This window comes from Cervus elaphus, chromosome 15 (genome assembly GCF_910594005.1).
Source record: "Cervus elaphus chromosome 15, mCerEla1.1, whole genome shotgun sequence".
NCBI lineage: Eukaryota > Metazoa > Chordata > Mammalia > Artiodactyla > Cervidae > Cervus > Cervus elaphus.
In genome coordinates, this window is record NC_057829.1 from 80444579 (window position 1) to 80458617 (window position 14039).

Consider the following 14039-nt stretch of genomic DNA (forward strand, 5'->3'; position numbering starts at 1 on the left):
ATTCTAAGGATGCTTTTGCAGCAATAAATTACAAGATTTGGAAAAGTACATTTACAAGCACACAGAAGTTGTAATTAAGGTTACTTAATAAACAATAGCTGCACATTAAATCGATTTTTTGATGTTGCATTTTGTTTGAGATTAAGTAACTGCCTGATAGAGTTCATTTTACTATCTGATCAAAGGCTGACTTCATATATTCTGATGTTCCTTGCCAGACTGCCATAATATAAAGACTTGAGTATTTATGAAACATCAAAACATACAAATCATTTACATAAAACAGCAAAAACACAGTACAAAGTCCTCTGCTTCTATAATGTTTTCTACCATTTTAAAGACAACTATGTTTCAAATGGTTTACACAACACCATGGTTTCTTCTAGGCCTATCACATCACAGAAAATTGTGATATGTTACTGCTTTGAAAAATTCTTATTATACATCTGGATCACACACATTAAGGACAGATGGTTCAAACAGCAACCACCAGCCTCTTGGAATAAAGGCTCTATTTCTGTTACTCAGTGAGAATGTAGTTTCCTACCAAGACATGTGTCCATATTTTATAAAGTAACTTATTTTCTAGGTTTAATATAGTATTTAGAATTGACTGAAGATGTTACTGAACCTCTGAAGAGATCGAAAACTGAACTTGAAATAACAATGAAATGAAGTTAAAATATCTGAATAATCCTTGCAAAATATGCGAGTTAATTTAGCAGGTTGCTACCAAGTCTGTTAACATATTTGGTTTCATTCTGACTTAGGTCAATGTCCTACAGGTTCTTTCAAACACACTTTCCTGGTTAAATGGATCTCTTGCCAGGAAGCTTTCCCTATTGTTAAATATTAACAAGCAGTTTTATTTTTCCTTCAATCTTAGTCACAACAACAACAACAAAATGCTAGTTTTCTCCACATGCTCTTATTTCATAACAATTATAATGTTGACTTTGACATATAGCTTTCTTATCCATATTTAAAGAGCCTGCAAACAAAATCTGTATATTCTAAATGAACTTCAATTCTAACTAAAACTGTTTGCTTATACTTCCATAGATCATACCTAAGTCACACCCTATGGTATATTTTGTGTTTCTTTCTCTGCAGATTATCACACTAAACCATAATCTGTAGGTAACGGAGGGATTCACGAAGATGGAGGCCTTTTCAAGAATGTGCCGCAGACAGAAAGACAGCCTGTGGCTTGGTTTTTGGTAATTCTCAAACCCTCGATGCAACTTACCGGAATCTTCCTGAGGTCCTCATGACTTGTCGGATTCACATGAAAACTGAGCAATAAAAGACAAGCATAAATGTTAAAAGCATATCACAGTCCATGTGGGAGGAAACATAAAAGCAGAACATTTCAACCAGCACTGCAACAACAATTTCTAAACTCCTACACCACCTGGGTGACTGACATTTAATCCAGGATGTAAAAGAAAAACAAGATTTACGCAACATTCTATACTTTTAAACTTTGAGGGAAAACCCTTCAGTTAATACTAGAATTGAAGAATTGTATCTTTAAATACATAGTTTCTAAATATGTTTAAATATAAGCAAATTTACCTAGTCAGCTACTTTATAAAATTAAAGTTTGTAATATTATTATTCATTTAATACATACACACACCTTAGGTCTTCTGAGATAAAACTAAGGAGACTTAAATAAATTTAGGGTGAGAAGCATGTAGAATGAAAGAGTTGAAGCCATCTTTTAAAACAATTATTCCTATAGGTGTTAGAAAAATTAACCTTTAAATATTTTCCTATCAAGGAGAATGAATTCAGAGCTGTGTGAACCATTTCTGTCATTAATGGATTTCTAAGTAGCTGGTCTTCAAAATTTAAATACCCAAATGGACCAAAACAAAATGGATTTCTTCCATGCAGAGGATGAAAACATCACAGCTGAATGTTATAATCATTTTCCTCTTTAACACATGTCCATTAGGAAGGGGACTGCAACCAAAAAGCAGCTAAACTTCAAAGCCATCTGCTGAGTAAATATTTCATCGTTGCTATTCAAGTTTATTTTTTACCCAGCACTTAACGACTATTAACCATCAGAACCTCTACAAAGCATTAATGTCCTAGGAACCTTTTTAATCCCCACACCCCCCCAAAAAAAGACTTCACTATGAAAGATGTATATATATTTTTTCATTATCTGTGCAAGTAACTGGAATCCTTTGAAGAAATTCACTTTGAAAACTTTTGACTGCATGCATGAAAAGTCTGGACACTGAAAAATATCTATTTTCACAAGTACATGTCCCAAGCTGTAAATCCACAGGGCATGTGTATGACCACCTTGAGAGAGTTTCTCACATATCCAAGGTTTCATTTGTTATGACTAAAGGTTGTTGTAGTAGGTACCAGAACTGGCTGCTGACCTCTTCTGCCTAGAATTCCTGTGGATAAATCTGGCATCTCAGTAGAGCCTGGTGACATGGTAGGGAAGATTGAGACATGTTTTAAATACCAACGATGCACCATTTACAGGCAAGTTTGGCTGACACATTTTCTCATTCCCTGCACCTCACCATCTTCATGGTGTTCTGTGTGGTCCCAGACTAGTCACTGTACCAGCAAAGCCTCCAAAGTCTGACAAAAGAGTGGCTTAGAAGAAAACAATAACAAATCCAAAATACATCATCATGTGGTACCCCTAGGCCTACAGCAGGAGCAGCTGATAACACGGTTCCCATCCTCCCTGGTTTTCAGTCCAAGGAGGTCAACACGAGGGCCCAGGGGACTGATCTCTCCTTGACCGTTATCTCACAGTGCGCTGTTCTCTAATGGGTCAGGAAACACATTCTGCAGAGGCTCTCCGTTCGGCTGTGATCCTCTGACGGACCCTCAGTAAGCACACCACAGTGGTTACAGGCAGAGAGGTGGTGGCGTGAACTCAAATCCTGCTTCTTCCCTCTACACACTTGCCTTTGAGTGTGTCTGGGTTCCCTCACCTATAAAACAGGAATCCTAACAGGAGGAATGCTAACAGTCCCATGGAGGACTCCTGAGAAGGTCAAATGAGATGATACCAGGTAAAATGCTCAGCACTGGTGGCTAGCAGATAGCACATGTTCAGTAAATTATTTTATTGAATGAATATCTGCATATCGCTTATACTGTGCCAGACACTGTGCTAATAAGCACTTTAACCAAAATTAACTCATTTCATCTTCATAACCCTTAAGGTAGGTATGAGTTTCATTTTCAAAAGAAGGAAACGAGCCACAGAGAGGTTAGGCAGCTTCTGGGAGGTGGTACAGGAGGTGAGCGGTGGAAGTGACACAGTGCTAGCCCTGTTTTCTGCTCATGGATCCACTTAGTGAGCACCGGCTGCCTGGCTGAAGCCCTAAACACACAGGGCATGAGGCATGAGCCACACAATGTTTTGAGTGAGCACACAGGAGATGTGCCCTTGCAAGGGGAAGAGAGCACTCCTGAGTTAAATTCTTAGCCCACCCAGAGGAAGGGAGCATTCTAGTGCAGCAAATCAGCCAAGGAGAGTCTAAGTCCAGGAAAAAGTAGGACATAACGCTACATGAAAGACAGGCTTGGCAGGCCAGAGAAAGAGGACAGCGAGGACCTGTGTTGTCTGCTACTGCAGGACACCAGGAGGCTGGCAGAGGCAGTAGGGTGGGAGGGAGCCCTTGAAGGGGAGTCATGTAGGAGACGAGGCCCCTGGAGCTGATCCGCAGGGCAGCAGGCCACTTCTGACAAATTTAATCTTTCATAAATGCTACTAGATGTTTCACAGGGGCTTCCCTGGTGGCTCAGATGGTAAACAGTCTGCCTACGATGTAGGAGACCAGGGTTCAATCCCTGGGTCGGGAAGATCCCCTGGAGGAGGGAATGGCAACCCACTCCAGTATTCTTGCCTGGAGAATCTCACGGAGAGAGGAGCCTGGCAGACTACATCGATCCCATCACATCCTTAAAGAATAAACAGTATTACAGCTGTATAAATCTCATTACATGTCTCAGGAATGCATGATTAAACCAAGAAACAGAAATGTTCCTATTATACTTATTGTAATAAGAATTTTAAAGGAACAAGGCACTTAGGACAAAAATTTTACCAAAATCACAAAGCTAATAATATGGACAATCCAACGGCTTTAGCCTATGGGATGACAGTGAAACTCAGAGACACCTGCAAAGGGTCTGTGAAGTGCCAAGAATGGTCACAACTGGAAGGGAAGGAGGTGTGGAGCGCAGAGAGCCCTGGTCTTTGCCATTGTACCCGCGTGTAACCTGAGTGCGCCCACACTCGCAGCCCAGCTGAGGCCAGAGCTCTGGGGCTGGCCATTGTCTGAAATCCAAAGGCAGAACCCGTCCCCTGTGGTCGGCTTTATATTCACAAACTGACGTGTCAAACACATGACCAACCCAGTCATTCACAGCTGCCTTTTCTGATCCGTCCTTAAGGGGGAAAAAGAGTGAACTGAACTGGACTGAATTAGCTTGGGGAGAAATAAAATGTCTCTATTTATCGACGTGTGGCACCAATTTGGGATACCTTTCCCCTTGGACTGCTGTCCTCGTGTCAGACAAGATACTGAGGAAGATAGGCTGACTGCTCAACTGAGTTGCTGACAGGTTAAGGAAATGTTTTTTAAATCAGGTATAAAAATAAACAGACATGCTCATACTGAAAAGGTCTTACACAAATTTAAACTTCACAATTCAAAAACAATTATTTTTCAAAATCAGGACTAAAAGAGTCTGGTGGCAGCAGGAGATTTTAAAGTACCTTTAGACTGATACAAATATTTTTAAATTCATATTTTTAAAAATATTTTAAACTAATAAAAGGCTTTAAGCTAACATTCTGAGGTTTTTAAGTTTAATAAAAGCTTATTTTTTTACCTTGTGGTATTCCCAAATTTTAAAGAATTTTTAATTAACAGTACTCAAATTATTTCAAGGGATCATCAGTATCTCTTCAATAACATCACATAAATTTACTTTGAAGTCAGGATAAATACGGAGTAAGTAAATTAGTGAAACTTAAAACTGTCCTTCAATTTCTGCTATGGACTAGCTTCCCACGGATAAGCCAGAAAAGCAAACCAACGTTTATAAAGTGATAAAACAACAGAAATCACTAAGGCATTTGGCAGTGACCTGAGTTTTTTTCTTTGTCCTTTCTTTTCTCTTTTTAAAACTCCTTTTGTTCTCTTTTGGATTGAGAATACCTAAGAAAGGGCAGATATGGTTAACAGTGAAAAAGTTTATCAAGACAAAAAAAAAAAAACCCCACAGAAGAACAGAGATCTATTAAAACTGATTAACTGAGCTGCCTTGTCAGTATAAGACAATACAAACTGTGTAAATACCTGGCTCTAGGATTTTACATCTTTCAAGGAGAAGTCATATAACAACACTTGAAATTCTTCTGAAGGCATTTAAAAACAAGTATTATTACATCTTCTATGATATATCTTTCCAAGATGTGTTACTCTGGAATTATAAAGCTAAGTCCATTTTAGCCTACAACTTGACCCATTTTGTATTTAACAAGTGAATTCAAGTTATCCGCAAATTTCAGGAGGTGTCCTGCTTGTCTGGGAGGGGGGTCAAAGAGAGGAAGGGGAGTGGAGGAGTAACTTTCTTAAGAACACCATTTAATTCCTTACGGTATACAGGAGTAAGTACATTGACTACCGCAGAACCCCTGACATTAACTCTGTTCAAGGGAGGTGCCCTAATATTGATCTTCCTGTTTAGTTGAGAGAGGGGGCTCTGCAGACCTGGAGCTTCATTTGCGGGAGAGACATAGTTTTGGGGGAGGGGTGTAAACTGAGAATTATAATGTAAAACCTTTAATGAGTGTGAAAAGAAGAAAAGTAAAATATCCCCTTTACAGAGAAGCAAGGGCAGGAAGTAATGACACTGGTCAAGCCACAGCTGATATTACTGGACTTTAACCATGATACCAGGTAGCTTGTGAACACTTTACATGCTACCCCCACTTAATCCTTGAACATTACAGAAGAGGAAACAGGCACGGCAAAGTCAAGGTAACAACAATGCTCCAGGTAACACGGCTACTAAGGGGCAGAGTCAGGATTCAGAGAAAAACAGCCAAAGGTCACCATCCAAGCTCTCAGTCACAAACTGTACCTCCCACACAGGGTTCCACTGGGAGCTCAAGGAGGCGGGTCTCAAGGCAGCCAACACAAGTCCTGAGCATTCTTCCAGTCAGAATGACTGAGGAAAGTGCAAGACGTAGACATTCTTACAGACAGAACAAAGGCTGAAAATCACTTGTCTGTCCCCTCCCAACTCCCCAGCTCCATTCTGCCCATCTCTGCACCCAAGATGGCTGATCGCTGGAAAGCACATCTCCTGGGCCCCCTTGCCCACTGGTTTCCAGCTGTGCTTGACCACTGGGAGGTACTTGCAAGAGACTGGAGGACAGACAGAAGGGAAGACAGTATTTATTTCAGCCCCCCAGTCCCAGCCTACCACCTTCTCAGCCCCATGGCACTACAGCTTTGCCAGTAGCTTCTGTACAAACAGCCATAGCTGTTCCTTCACACCTACGTGTGGCAGTCCCTTCCAGACGTGGCAGGTCCCTAGCGCTATGATATCCCTTCCCTGCTATCCTCACCCCGGCCAGCCCTCCATAGGTGATCTCTTCATTCAACTTTCTTCAATTATTCACTTTGAGTGTGTCATCTGTTTCCTGCTAGGAATTTAATGGATGTAAAAATATACAACAAATGCCACACACTGTTCACTCAATAATTTAAAATAGGACAGAAAGGAAGAAAACCAAACTGTAGTTCTGAAATGGTATAACTGAATGACTGGGATTTGAATACCACTACTATATATTATGCTGCCTTCCAATTTATAATACATTTTCACGAACAGAATTCCTTTAAGCATGTTTCCCAAGGAACAGGTATCAACAGACTGGATTACAGTCTCCCACAGTAAGATCTCATAGTTGAAAGAAACCCCGTCTGATCCATCTCACCTTCGGATCCTCCCACTCCTTCGCTCCTATCGGACCTGCTTTGTGGACCCCCACTAACATCCCAATTGTTTCCTAATCCGTTTGTATTTACTCACCCCTCTCAGCAGAGCGTATTTACAGCCCGTCATCCCTCAGATGTTTTCCCACTTTTATTTTGCCAATCTCTAACCCCTCTCAAGTCCCTCCTGCTGTCTTTGTTACTTTACTGACTCACCTTTATAACCTGAAACACATCCTCACCACCCATCCTCACTGCTGCTTTTATGAAGGTTAACAACAAATCATTTTTATTTAAGGCAACAGCCTCATTCTCTTTAACCTCTCAGTTCTCTTTGAAGAGTATTCTCTAAGATCTGTGATCTGTGACGGCCTAAATTTTCTCCTATGTTTCTGATTACCAGTCATCTTCCTCGTTCCGCCCTAGGTGGGAGACACTAGCCATTTCTAAAGGTTCTGCTTTCAAACTTCTTTTTCCACTCTACCTTGGTGATTTCGTATCTTCCCACTACTTCAGCTGCCATCACTATAAGGACTGATGACGGCTACATCTTTAATCTTCGACCACAACTGCTTTATCCTTTGTAACAATACCTCCTTTACAAAAGTCTGTTCAGTCTCAGACTGGGTATATTACCTGCATCTCAAAGTTGTCCCAAGCCAATCATCACCTTGACTCCTCTATCAGTTCTGACTTTCCTCTTCTGGTACAAAAACGTGAAGCCTCAGAGGCACCCTTGACTCCAGTCTCCAGCCTGCATGCCTCATCAGTAAGCTGCCAGCTTCTCCCTACTCAGCTTCCGGACGTAGATCTCTCACTGTTTCCTTGCTACTCATTTTCAATGCTGGTTACCCTTCTGCTCGTGAGACCACATGACCACCTACACTACAACAGCCTGGACCACAGTAGCAGCCTCCTCTCCGGCTCTGCCACCCTCCCTCCATCCCATCTAGCCATGCAACAGGCGTGGGCAGGACATTCTAAAGCGCAAGTCTAACCTCGTCATCCTTCTTTCAAAAAACTGGCTTCCCACCTCCTCCAGGACAATGACAAAATTTCTTAGCCTGGCTTTCAAAGCCTATTGTGCTTAATTATATCTTTTCAAACTTACTGCCCACCACCACTCAGCACCCAGGTACAACCTATTAAATTGCTCTACATTTCGTATTTTATTTTTAATTAGGAAACAAAAACTTCATTACCTATTTCAAAAAATTAGGATTAAAAGAGATTTAAAATGGAACATTTTTTAATGACAAAGTGCTAAATCCAATGTAAAGTGTATGAACCTAGATACAGACCTTACATCCTTCATAAAAATTAACTCAAATCAATCACAGACCCAAATGTAAAGCATGAAACTACAAAACTCCTAAAAGATAACACAGAGAAAGTGTAGATGATCTTGGGTATGGTAATCATTTTTTAGATACTACACCAAAGGCATGATCCACGAAGAAAGAAAGAATATACAGGTTGATTAAAATTAAAAACTTCTGCTGTACCAAAAAAAAAACCCACTGTTAATAGAATGAAAAGTCAAGCCACAGACAGAGAGAAGATATATCTGATAAAGGACTGTTATCAAAATATACAAAGAACTCTTAAAAGTCAACAATAATCCAATTTATAAACAGGCCAAAGATTCCAACAGATCTCATCAAAGACACACAGATGGCATGAGGCATAAAAAGATGTTCAACATATGCTACTGAGGAAAAACAAATGAAAACAATGAGATACCATCACACACCTACTGGAACGGCCAAACTCTGCAACACCGACAGTGCGGACACCAGCTAACGCGGACACAGGTGTGGAGCCACGGGGACGCTCACCGCACGATCCAGCCACTGCCCTCCACCGGATCTACCCGGAGGAGCTGAAACTATGTCCACACAAACACCTGCACACAAACGCTTACAGAAACTTTACTCCTAACTGCCAGAACCTGGAGGCACTCAAGATGTCCTCCAGTAGCTAAGTGGATAAACTGGTACATCCAGACAATGGAATATTATCTGGTGCCTAAAAAAAAAAAAAAACCTCTCAAGTCATGAAAAGAACGTGGAGGAAGCTTAAATGCACCTCACTAAGTGAAAGCAGCCAGTCTGAAAAGGCTACAGACCGAATGATTCTATGTGACCTTCCGGAAAAGGCAAAAACTAGGGAAATGGCACAGAGACCAGCAGTTTCCAGGTGTCTGGAAGGAGGGACAAGTCAATATGCACAGCACAAAAGATTTTTAGAGCAGTGGAAATACTCCATGTGATACTATAAAGATGGAGGCATAACACTAACACTACATACTATAAAGATGAAGGCGTATCATCACACATTTGCCAAAGGCCACAGAATATACCACCAAGGATGAACCCTAATGTAAGCTGCCCACTATGGATGGGTCTGATGCGTCAGTGTAGGTCCCTCAGTTTTAACAAACGCATCACTCTAGTGGGGAATGTTGATAATGGAAGCGGCTACCTCTGTGTGATGGTAAGATGTATATGGGAAATCTCTGTACCTTCTGCTCAATTCTGCTGTGATCTCAAACTGCTCTATAAATAATGGTTTTTTAAGTCTGCATTTTGGGTATCTATCTTAATCCCTGAACTCCTTATTTCTTTCTACTACAGGCTGCTTGAAGAAAGGAACAATATCTCAATCTTTTCAGTCCAAGCATCTGACACAGTACCTAGGGTATGGCAGATGTTTAACAAATGTATGTTGAATAAATTAATAGCCAGTGCTTAATAAAAACTGAGCTAATAATTGACTGACTAAATAAACAGTTGATCAATAAAGGCTTTGACAGGAAATAATCAAGTCCCCAAAGAGCAGAGGAAATCAATTTTCTCAATAATGAAGATCACTCTGATCTAGACCTGACAGCGTATTACTGGAGGTGGGGGGTGGGGAAGGGAGGGGGTTCATTCTTTTTAAGATAGAATTACTCTGATACTTAAAACTGCCAATATGAATTGAAATAAGTTTCAAACTGGTGACTTCTAATAAAATCCATTCCACTAGCCAGTTTATCCAGTTTACCAACCTGGTCTACCAGTTTGGGTATTTGATCACAATAGAGATTAAACTGAAAATACTCTGGCAAATCCTGAAAACATTTCATAAAGGTTCAATGTTACAGGAGTTCAAAGAAATGTTAACAATTCCTTTTACAAAAGGCTTTAAAAATGAAGTGCCGGTAGAGAGATTACACTAAAAAACAAAACCTTTGGCACATTTCAATTATGTCTATTACACATGCAAATAGGGCTTAAGTCAAGGTACAACTCAATACTGCTTTTTTCCTTTCTTTGGAAGGGGGAGTTGGGGGAAGTGAGCACCAAATCAAATTAATGCTACTAGAGATTAAAATACTCCATTATCTCTCCTGGGACTGGGCATGCACACTGATACCTAGATGGCAAAACAGAACCTAACACATAAATGTCCATGGGGATTAACAGTAATTTACTTATTATTATTCTCACAGGGTATCTTTTATGAGATCTCGTAGGCAAGATGATTAAGAAATTGTGGTCAGTGACACCACAGATCATGGACAGCAAATTCAGACCTAGCTGCTTTTCTATCGTGATATGGTAATCACTATGTTACTGAAGAAGTCCTAAAACTTGAGGACTGAGGGATATCCATAAAATTAAGGCATGTTTCATCAAGAATATCATGTTTGATCAAGCTTAACTTACTGTTTTTTCCTGGTGAAGAAAAGAATTAATTATAAATAAAATGTAGTTAAACTGAATAGCAGAAAACAAAATAAAAAAAGTCAATTTACAAATTTCCAAACACAAGTCCCTATGCATTCTGAGAGTTCTCCATTTCTTTAAAACTAAGCTTCTCCAAGGTGAAAAGACAGCCCTCACATTGGGAGAAAATAACAGCAAACGAAGCAACAGACAAAGGATTAATCTCAAAAATATACAAGCAACTCCTGCAGCTCAACTCCAGAAAAATAAATGACCCAATCAAAAAATGGGCCAAAGAACTAAACAGACATTTCTCCAAAGAAGACATACAGATGGCTAACAAACACATGAAAAGATGCTCAACATCACTCATTATCAGAGAAATGCAAATCAAAACCACAATGAGGTACCATTACACGCCAGTCAGGATGGCTGCTATCCAAAAGTCTACAAGCAATAAATGCTGGAGAGGGTGTGGAGAAAAGGGAACCCTCTTACACTGTTGGTGGGAATGCAAACTAGTACAGCCGCTATGGAAAACAGTGTGGAGATTTCTTAAAAAACTGGAAATGGAACAGTCATATGACCCAGCAATCCCACTCCTGGGCATACACACTGAGGAAACCAGATCTGAAAGAGACATGTGCACCCCAATGTTCATTGCAGCACTGTTTATAATTGCCAGGCCATGGAAGCTACCTAGATGCCCATCAGCAGACGAATGGATAAGGAAGCTGTGGTACATATACACCATGGAATATTACTCAGCCATTAAAAAGAATTCATTTGAATCAGTTCTAATGAGATGGATGAAACTGGAGCCCATTAGACAGAGTGAAGTAAGCCAGAAAGATAAAGACCATTACAGTATACTAACCCATATATATGGCATTTAGAAAGATGGTAATGATAACCCTATATGCAAAACAGAAAGAGACACAGATGTACAGAACAGACTTCTGGACTCTGTGGGAGAAGGTGAGGGTGGGATGTTTCGAGAGAACAGCATCGAAACATGTATATTATCTAGGGTGAAACAGATCACCAGCCCAGATTGGATGCATGAGACAAGTGCTCGGGCCTGGTGCACTGGGAAGACCCAGGGGAATCGGGTAGAGAGGGAGGTGGGAGGGGGGATCGGGATGGGGAATACATGTAAATCCATGGCTGATTCATGTCAATGTATGACAAAACCCACTATAATACTGTAAAGTAATTAGCCTCCAACTAATAAAAATAAATGAAAAAAAAAAACCTGAAAAAAAAAAGAGGTACTGGGGTTTAAGAATTTAACATGTCTTTTGAGGGAACACAACTCAAACCATAATGCTATTTTTTATGAAATAAATAGTTTCCCCATAATAAGATACTAAAAAAAAAAAAAAAAAAACTAAGCTTCTCAAACTTTGTTCTCTTCAGTACTCTGCCTGATGCATGAGAATAAATCTGACAAGCATAGAATTGCCTTGACATCTCAAATTTAACTTAAAAATTCAGGTAGATTTTTACATTTTATTCCATACCATAATCATGCTTGTCTTAATACAAAAAAATCTCTTCTCCTTAAATTTTTAGGAACCTTGTCACTCTGGGAAGTTGTGTTGTGATTATCCTGTTGCTCTGAGTAGACCGTGACCCACTGTCTGCTGTAAATTCGTCGGAGTCTTTTTGAGGGTGTGGGGAACGGGGAGGAAGCCAGTGCTGGAAGCCCAACAGTGAAACTGGGCAGCAGTGATGAGAACAAGGCACCAGGGCCCGCCACAGAGCCAGACCCAGCACAGGCGCTCTGTGATCAAACCAACCCAGCCTTGATCAGCCTTTTCCTCTGGGAGGCTGAAGACAATCTGGGCAGAGGTAACTCTTCCATGAAGCGGGGGGACAAAAGCAAGTTGGCCCACAGTGCCCTTGGCCAAGAGCACGAGAAGCTGGCTCTGCACCCAGGACAAAGCCGCGTCTGACTCTTTTCAACTCTATGGACTGCAGCCCACCAGGATCCTCTGTCTATGTGATTACCCAGGCAAGAATACAGGAATGGGTTGCCATTTCCTTCTCCAGGAGATCTTCCCGACCCAGATATCAAACCTGGGGTCTCCTGCATTGCAGGCAGATTCTTGACCATCTGAGCCACCAGGAAGCCCAAGTTCTGGGAAAGCAGCCTTGGCACCCTCTAGTCACCAGGACGGCCTCCAACGTTCAAGAACATCCCGCAAGGGGTTGTGGCCAGAAAGCACCAGCTTCCTTAAACCATCATCTCTGCAGGGCTTTCAAGGCGAGGTACGCAAGGCCACCAGACTTCCTGGGGCCCTCCACAGGGTGACACAAACCCTGGGCTCTGTGTATGTATCCTCCTTGGAAGCAGAGCTGCGGGGGTGACTGGGAGATTTCTGGCTATGCTACACCTCAGGCTGAAAAGCCCAGCCTTAAGAAGTCTTGGCAAGTTAAGAGCTGGTTTTCCAAGACTATGAAATTGTGTGATTTTGCCAGAAAAAAAAATATTGTTCCATGTAAAAATACACTCTCTAGCCTCTTTTTCCAAACAAGAAAATAACATTTACGAGACAAGTACCCACTTATTTGGTTAGAAAGGATAACACTACTACCTGTGTGAATTTCCTAAGGCAGGGACCCTTTTCCCAAAGCAGACTCAAACTTTGAGGAGTTTTCCATAAGCAGCAGTTATCCTTCTTACTGTGACAGCTTTGAACAATTTAATTTGAACTCAGTCATGTGAGTTTAGAAAAACTCATCAAGCTTTAAGGTAAAGCCACAGCTTAGATATTTACCTTGCACTGTTCTTATTAGTGTCATGTAATAATTTCTGACCACAGGATTAAACACTGCCTTCAAAGTCATGAATTTTCTACTTAAATAGGGAATACTTTTACTTAATTTCAATGTGGTATACAGTTTATTTCATCAAAGATTATCATTGAACATACACATTGAAAAGAATTCTTATGTCTTTCTTTCTACCAAATGTATGTTCTTTATCAGTCAGTGAAAAACATGAGCTCCTAAGTTCTTTTATTTATGATTTATGATTTTTAAAGCTGAGAATATAGTTACTTGTAAATAATTTAACTTATTCAAAGCAATTGTTACTGATCCTATAGATGCTCTGTAGCAAGACCATAGCAAGAGCTACCATTTCCAGCTTTTACCATGTGGCAAACCTACCTTTAGCACTAGCACTTTATGGTGCCTGACATCATGTAATTTCTTCCACAACACCAAGGCTGTTATCCCATTTTACAATGAGGCTTAGAAAGGCTAAGTAAGGTCAGACAGTTATTCAACAGACTCAAATCCAGACCTGAGT

The 14039-nt window shown here is 40.6% G+C and overlaps 1 protein-coding gene across 1 annotated transcript in view; it reads right to left on the minus strand.

Annotated features, from left to right (window-relative positions):
- Window positions 1–14039, minus strand: part of RAB11FIP2 (RAB11 family interacting protein 2) — a 44288-nt gene that overhangs the window by 9134 nt on the left and 21115 nt on the right. The window contains exon 4 of the mRNA XM_043925513.1: window positions 1250–1295. Within this exon, the coding sequence (XP_043781448.1) occupies window positions 1250–1295 (46 nt within the window). The remainder of the gene's footprint in view (window positions 1–1249; window positions 1296–14039) is intronic.